Genomic DNA, 8,606 nt, shown 5'->3' with positions numbered 1-8,606 from the left:
GAGATTGAAGGCGATAATCTCGTTGTGATTGATGTTGTTAGGAATATCTGAAAAGTTTCCTAGGAAATTAATAATATCATTTTAGATGTCAATGCTAATTTGCTTAAATTTGACATTTTTCAGGTTCAACATTGTTTCCAAGAAGCAAACAAGACATCGAACTTAATGGCGTATCGTGGGTACTCTCTCGGATCTCGTCTATAATTATCCTTCTTATGATATTGATTTCTCTTTTCGTCGGTAAGGATGTTTTAGGTTGGCCCCCTGATTGGAAGTTATTCCTAAGTTTTCTTTCCTTATCAAAAAAAAAAAGGCGGTATGACTCTCCACATACCAAATTTTCCAATTTATTTTTAAAGGGAGTATAAAGCATAATTAGTTCTTAATCTAACTTATACTGCTTTGAAAAGTCCAAGTTATGAACAACCTAAGCAAGTTCTTGTTATGGTTTAAATTACTAAAGGTCATGTTATCTTCATTTTTTTATATTAAATTCGCTACAAAAATAATTTTGATTGATAAATATTAGTTTGCTTAGCCAAAAAAACCATTTTACTAAAAGGTAGTACTCCATCCATTTCCTTTAATCTACGCATTATTTACTTTGACATTATTTATGTATTTAATTTTTTACCATGATTTGTGATTTATACATGAGAAAAAATATAATCATGACTCAAGTAAGATGTAGTCAGATTTGTCTACATATATTTTCCAAATATCAATTTTTTGTACCTTTTAGTTGTTAATGATGTAAAAAAAACTAATAATCAAAGTTCTACATTAACAAACGTAAAAGTCAAACGGTATAAACTAATAGGAAATATAGGTAGTAGTTTAATTGACAAGCATTAGTTTGCTTAGCAAGAGCCAATTTCGATAAAAAAAAAAACAAAAACCAATTTGGTAAAAAGTAGTACATTAATGTTATAAATAAATACAACGATAACAGTAAAAAAAATGGCATAATTTTATTTAAATAAAAATATGTATATGGAGTAGTAGTCATTATTCTTGCTACAACATGATAAAAGTATATCGTCCTGTCTATATTTAGTACTTAGTCAAAGACTCAAAGGCTCAAAGCTAGTAAAATCTAACCACGCACCAAAAATGATACTCCATAGCCAATTATACAACAAATTCAACGAGGAGAATTTCATCCCCTTGACGTACCTTTTTTTTTTTTTTTTTGTTTTAGTATCCCCTTGAGATAAATGAAACTCTCAATGATGATACAAAACTAACAATGAGTATAACTTTTATTTCTTTGGCAAACAATAAACTAGTAATGAAACTCCAAAATGAAACTCCAAGCGTATACATGCTTCAGAAAGCAGTGTAGTGCTGCTGCAATGCTTTAGCACTAACCAGATGTACATCCAGAACAGAATTCCTTCTCCAAAATGTAGTCAACAGCATCTTCGACTGTATCCATAACCTGAGTATACAGATCAATTCAAAATTTCAGACTTCAATTGCTTTACATGTATTAATTATTATCCCACAAATCATCCCTAGTTTATGCTACTCGTTCAAACCTACCAGATCTGCGGGATGCTCTTTGTGATTTCCTTGACCTTGAAACATACCTGTTCGGGTTAAAACAGGTATCCAAGGATTTCCAGCCTGAAGTTGGCAGAACGATTTAGTACAATCAAACAAAGCATTGGTGGAAATGGAAGGTCACTAATCAAACAGTATCGTAGAAGAACTAACCTGTCTTGCACCTTTAATGTCAACTGATGGGTTATCACCTACCATATAAAGCGCTCTGAAATAATTTGATTGATTATCTTTTACGTGAAAGTCAAGATCCATATGGCAATGAAGCTGTCTAAGAATGGCCTCTGCATTCTTGAAAGCGATAGGCTCGGGTTTTCCAAAAATTGTGTACTTAAGCTGGGTGTGGTGAATTCTGCAGCAGATGTATAATAAATGAAGTACTCTTTCGAAGATACAAATAACCCAATCATCAGTTTGACATCCCATATCATATAGTCCAGAGAATATTTGCCACTTGCTTTTAGTTTTAAACACACTTATAGAGCAGTTCATTGACCAACAATTATGCATGCCATCTCTGCTTTCATTACTCTATTCTACAAAAAAAATATGTGTCAATGAGAAGACCACATTTCAGAAAGTAAGATGACCACATTTCTACCCCAAGACACAGGAAATCACCGGGATGACTTCATTTACCCCCCTGCTAATATGAACATAGAATTTATTAACAACTTATTCTGGTTGCAGCTTTAGTAGGCTACAATGGATTATACACCCCTGAAAAATGAAAATGATAATCCTATCGTCATGTCTCCTCAAATTTAAGGATTTATTAAATTGTTTGACCAATATACCCTTGAAAGGTAATCAAATAAAAGCAATATTATATGTTGGCTGCTTGATCGGGTATTCTTCGCTATAAATTGCACTCAACCTTTACAGATCAGATGATAGCACCCCATATAGTTTGTATACAGGTAGTGGTTCGTGCTCTTCTCCCCTCCAATGATGATTCCCGTCAACAACGGTTTTACTTGAGTGGGTATTTATTCATTAATGCAGGTAGACTGACATATGATTTCGACCATCAGATAGGAAGTGCAACAGGGTATTCTATCAATCTTAATCAACTGTAGTTATGTAAAGTTATCGTTGGAGAACAGTCATCCCAATAACATTTATGTCAACACTACTTCTGAAAAGGGGATATTTCATATTCCTGATTTACTTTCTAAACCACTCTGACAAAACCTTAAAAGATTAAGATAAGAAAAATACACCAAGACCATGATAGATCTTGCCACATATAAAAAGGTATGAAAGAAGACATAGACAGAAAAAAAATACCTGTTATAAATACTTTCCAGTGCAATCCTAAAGGCCCCCACACCAAGACGTTTAGCTGGAAATGCAGCCTAACAATGGCATTGCCACCAAAGAAACATATTAACAGATCAGATATTTACACATCTTTGTTGAATTTTGGAGGAGATAACTAGCCCAATAAATGAACTATTCTCCTCAACTAATATATATTGATCTCGGCATAATCCAGCTTTTTCAACAATAACTAGTAACTGCATATGACAAGCACTAGTGACTCAGTAAAAATCAATTTTGACAAGCAAAAATCAGTTCATTTTGGTAAATGTTCCTATTTTAGTTGAAAAGAATAGACCCAACACAATGTGTACAAGGTCCATCTTTTATTAGCTATAGGTTCGTCTTTTTTAACTCTAAGTTCACTTTTAACCAGTGGTTCATCTTTTTTAAACTGAATCATTCTTTATGTACTGAGGTTAATTTTTTTAAAAAAACTTATATTCTGATTAAAGGTTTACATTTTTAAAACTGAAATTTCAACATAAGCAGTTTCAGGTCAACCACAGCTGAAAAGTTTCAGAGGCTAATATCTGTTATATATTTCAATTTTCGACTTTATTTCTCTCGTCTTACTTTTTCTCCAAAAGCTTATAGGTCAAACATCCTCGACAAAACTTTTCGAAAAGAAAGAAAGATACAATTCTGAAGAACCAACCTGGTATTCAAGATCATCAGCTGCAAAATATAACGCCGGTTGACCTCCATCCTCCTGTCCAGCAGGGCTTCCAAATCTTAGAATGTCACATAGAACCTAACCACAAAACGACCCGCTCCTTAGGACAAGAAAGTAAAGAAAAGAAACTCTAAGGAAGTGAAATCAATCCGGAGTTACTGATGGGAAGACTTGAAGAAAAACCTCAACCCGAAGGTGAAGGTCAGAAAATTATACAAACTGGATGCAAGCCAAGCTAAACATACATGTACAGAGACTTGGGAAACATAGAGGGTATGAGTAAATAGGGAAAAGAGAAAAAATCTGGGTTCTTGTCCATACTTTTTCACATCAAAGTAACAACCACCAAAAATTCAACAATATTAACAGTATAAATGTTGCTTAGAACTTTTGATGGTGATCTTCTGCTATCTCCATCCCTGTAAATGAAGGTAACATACATAAACTACCTTCTACATGCTTATTTATGGAGGATAATGTTTAAATTCAAAAATGTTTTATGCAAATCCTCAGAACATTATGTCAGGCAAATTAGTTTTCAGAAGTCCAGTATAATCAATGTAAATTAAACTTGATTAGACAAGGGCATGATAATGTTGAGTAGCCTTCTTTCACATTGCTTTAGCAACTGCTCAAAATATGTCTGCTCTAACTGGAGATTTATTTGCTCATTTATAGCTATGTGCTTTGAGCATAGTTGGCATAAGCTTCTCACCCTAACTGATAGGGTTGCTTATACCTCAAGTGAAGGTGTTCTTGGAAACTGACCAGAAAGAATTTCTAGAAAAAAAAATTGAAAAGGCCCCTGCCAGAAACTTTATAAAGTTTCCAAAGCTAGTTAAGAAGCTCATGCAGAACATAAATCTAACGTCGTCAGCCAAATGTCCAAATGTTTCAGTTACCACTTCTTTCTAGGGCCATTTTACATTAAAGTTAACCTCGCATGACTTCTAACTGCATCATAGATCAGACTACCTTCAGAAACAAAAATCACTCTCCTGGAACAATAGAGAATTACCTGGATATCCCTACCCCAATCAACAGGATCACTAACAATAAATGCTGCCTTCACTTTCTCTGTGTACAAATCACAAGTAGAAGCCAATTTTTTAAGGGTGTTGCTTCCATCAATTCTTGACATAGTTGTCCAGTTCTTATATTGTGACACAGGATCAATGTCCTTAAAAAATGACGCATATTCATCTAGGGAGAGCACCTTCCTGCCAGATGCAAAGCGTAACGCATTAAAGAGAGCCCAAAGATGCAAGCTAGATTGCTAGAACATCACAAAGAATAATGAAAAGAAGCTTGTAGATACAACAACATACTTGAAACCATATTCTCTCATAACCAAAGCAGGTTCCCCCTTTCCAGTAGCAACAATGAGTTCATTTTGGTACCTAGACCAATGAAGTTAAAGAGTTGAGAAAGGTTTTGTTCAAAATATAAGGAAGTGAACACAGAAATTAATCACTTTAGTAATTCTACAAAGTTGAGTGTTAAGCTAGATGTGTTCTGTGAGAAACGGAATACCACAAAATGAAATTAGCACAATAATTTTACAAGTTGAAATAAGAAGTGATGCATTTCCAAGTTGAGCTTCATTTGCATTGCAAGGCTTCATCAAGGCTCTTGGAAACAAGTTTCTTACTTCTTCGGTGTTCCTTTAGGTATAAATTTGGTGTACTTTTTAGCTTGTAATATTATTGTTAATTTGCAGCAGCTTTTTGACATTATGTTGGCATTTGTGATTTGTCCTTTTTAAAGACGCTACATATTCTTGAAAATGGAAAAATTTACTACTCCTGTATACTTATTAGTATATCCCGTTTGGTCTAGCTAAATCATGTCAAGATGCACCCTGACAACACGGGTGCTTCTTCTATGTCACATACTCGTACCACATACGATATATAAACTGTACACGTACATGTACCCATTCCTAAAATTTCGAAATTTTGTTGTTCTCCGCTGCCGTACCCGAATTCAAACCCGTACTCGTCTCTATGCAAGTTAGCTGACAACGTCCAAATGAGACAGTCTAGGTATCAATTGTTTATACATAGAAATTACCCCGTAAACTTATATGCCATTCGAGTGTTTTTTAGATCAAAAAATTGAAATATTTAGAGAGAAGCAAATCATAACATGTGCCATGACTCATCGATGTTCAACCCAACTTCAAACTTCATAATTTGCAATGACGTGTCAACATCATGTATATAATAAAATGTTTCATTCTGAAAAATAGAGCACGGAAAGGAAGCTGTGGGTAGAAACACTGTGAGAGCTATGAATTCTAAAGTGACTACACTAAAGATGAGATGTACATTGATGTTGAGTTCCCACAAACTAGTTATTGTTTCACACATACACACAAGGAAGCAACATAAAGCGAGATCTCATATTGATAAACCACCAGAAGAAGTCCTGCCTCTTGTGCAATGAGAGAAGGGACATACTCAGTGAACAAAGAAGATGTAGAAGGCTAAAACAAACAGGATAATCATTCTCTTAGGTCTTTTAGCTATTATCTAGTAACTTCTATTAATTTGAAAATTTACTTCTTTCTGTTTCCTATTTCTTTTTTATTTTGGCGCAGTAGCTACAGAGAATCCCCCAAGGGTATGTACTAATAATTGCTACTTGTACAACTTACCTCGTCTCACTATCAAACACACACACAACACACCTATCCTCTTCTCCTCTCTTCCTTGCCTGGCATATTTTAGAAGGTGGACACAAAGTCTACAATATTTTAGAATTAGAAGCCAAAGCAAAACAGAAAGACACCTCGCTGGTAAGAAGAAATGAAGCCTACCTTCCCAATAAATTTCTAAACGAAGAGTGACCTTGTACAACCTGCAGTAAATAAAACAAGAGGAAACTACGCCAAATTCACATCTGCAAGGTAGCTCTCCCAGAAGAATGAAGAAAAAAAATGTAGTAGTCTTATATTCTATAGGACATGATTGGTCGAATGAAGCTTCACTACCTGAGAAGGCAAAATATTCACGCCAAGAAGTTCACTTAACTCCAATGCTCTCTTCGTCTCTGGCACTCCACCTCCTATTATATATTAACAGCTCACTTCAAGAGTTGCATTCACTTAGAAAATTCCACTTGCATTACAATTTCTATAAAATAAAACTCCCTCAGAGAATAATAGTCACATTGTACCAACCCTTTATAATTATGTTATTTAAAGCAATTTGATCAAAATACCTATGTAATAGCATTAATCTCTGTCCTCTCTCCATTACCCGATTAAAGTGAGGCAATTTCACCAAAGACTGATTAGAATCTACCATTATTTCAGTAAAGGAAGTAGGTAACTGAGACATTTTTTAATGTTTAGACATTCCTATGAAGAATTTGTGACTATTCTCTTATTCATTCTAGACAAAAGGAGTATACTAGCGGCCCGTTTGGTCGTTGGTTATAAATGGTGGTAATGGGAATGAATTTGTGTGTAAATTTGTGAAAAATATCATGGTCCATTCCCATGGTAATGCTAATTTATTCTAAAGTGTCCACTTTCCTTCTTGAATTTTCATTCCCATCCAATACCACCTTGTAGGTGGTAATGAGTGGTAATGAAAATTGCTTCCCTTTGGAGACAAAAACACAATTTTAGGGGTGAGATTGCTTGCCCATGGAGAAAAAATGCCTCCCCATAGAGATTTTAAGGGTGCTTCCCTAGTAAAATTACACTTAAAATTCATTCCCATTACTGCATTTTATTAACAACTACCAAACGGGCCGCTGAAGTATTGCTAATGTACGCAGTACTACGCACGTGATTTTCTACTCTCCAACCTTTCTAGCAAGTAACCAACCAATGGAGAATGCAGATGATTGTTATAGTAAAATTTTCAGATAAAAATAGAACAATCAATTAATTTATTTTCCCCAAACCATAAGAACCCATTTCAAACAAAAACACCAAAATTAATAAAATAAAAAACTGAACATTCTTTTTATTACCGTGAACCAAACACAACCTAGAGCAAGAGATAAAACCATATTTCCAAGTTCCAACTATTTCATACAAAGACTCCATAAATAACAAAAACAATAATCTCTATTCCATAAAGGAACATTCCGAGGACTTTAGGATCCTCTTAAAATGTCAAAAATATCCCTATGTAATTAAAATTTAAATTGTCAAAAAATGTCATTGTTTTAGTGACGAAATAAATTTTAAAACTATTTACCTATCAATTATGTTTTAGGTATATCAACGCACGCATCATAGTATTTTGATCCTCTAGAGTTGTAATATAACTCTACAATTGAATAAAAAATCAATAGCTCATATATTCCATCCCTAAATCTTTCTGTTCCATCAATATAAGCCCTTTATTTTAAAATATATGGCTCAGATATAACTCTACCTTGTTGAGTTTCACTACAACTCTACCTTGTAGAGTTTCACTACAAATATATGGGACTTATGCAATTAAACCACGAGCGAAGATAAAAGAAATAAATAAATAAATGATACCGTTTGTGAGGAACAAAAAAGGAACCTTGAGAGCACCTACAAAGAAAAATGGATGAAAAAAACTGAATACCAATCCTAAAATAAGTTGAACATTAAAAAGATAGAGTAATGAATTACCAGATTGATGGTACAATCTCTGGAGAGCTTGAGCAGAACCTCCAATGGTGTGGCGACCGCGAAGAATAACTCCATCAATATCAAATGCAATTCCAAACGGTTTGCTGAGACAAATGAAAAATGTATTCATTATTCATTAATGAAGAGAAAGGCATAGATATTAATAAAGAGGGCATTTGAGTGGAGCAGACCTGTTGGATTGGGAAGACTGGAGGAGAGAGAAAGGAGGAGATAACATGCTCATGGTCGTCGGATGCTTGATTGCTGGATTGTTTTGTTGTTGCTGCCTTGTGTCCTGTGTCCTGTGTCTCTAGTGTGTAGAAGATGGTTTCTAAATTTTCTTGGCGCCTATGATTTGCTAACTCGGGGATTTGAGGAATATATTTGGGGAGTAGAGGATGATTCTATTCTTTTTAT

The 8,606-nt window shown here is 34.4% G+C and overlaps 1 protein-coding gene across 1 annotated transcript; it reads right to left on the bottom strand.

The window, feature by feature from the left end:
- Positions 1-952: 952 nt before the first annotated feature.
- On the bottom strand, positions 953-8,606 carry LOC104906082 (uncharacterized protein YKR070W). The gene is made up of 12 exons (XM_010694794.4): positions 8,381-8,606; positions 8,190-8,293; positions 8,073-8,108; positions 6,561-6,634; positions 6,387-6,427; positions 4,894-4,965; positions 4,584-4,785; positions 3,548-3,643; positions 2,857-2,924; positions 1,720-1,918; positions 1,546-1,629; positions 953-1,441 (listed from the first exon to the last, which is right to left on the bottom strand). Exons 1-12 carry the CDS (start codon positions 8,431-8,433, stop codon positions 1,367-1,369), a joined length of 1,104 nt encoding a protein of 367 aa, XP_010693096.2. The 5' UTR covers positions 8,434-8,606; the 3' UTR covers positions 953-1,366.

This window comes from Beta vulgaris, chromosome 2 (genome assembly GCF_026745355.1).
Source record: "Beta vulgaris subsp. vulgaris cultivar EL10 chromosome 2, EL10.2, whole genome shotgun sequence".
NCBI lineage: Eukaryota > Viridiplantae > Streptophyta > Magnoliopsida > Caryophyllales > Amaranthaceae > Beta > Beta vulgaris.
Note: the sequence above shows the minus strand (reverse complement) of the source record. Positions and strands in the feature narration are given on the sequence as shown.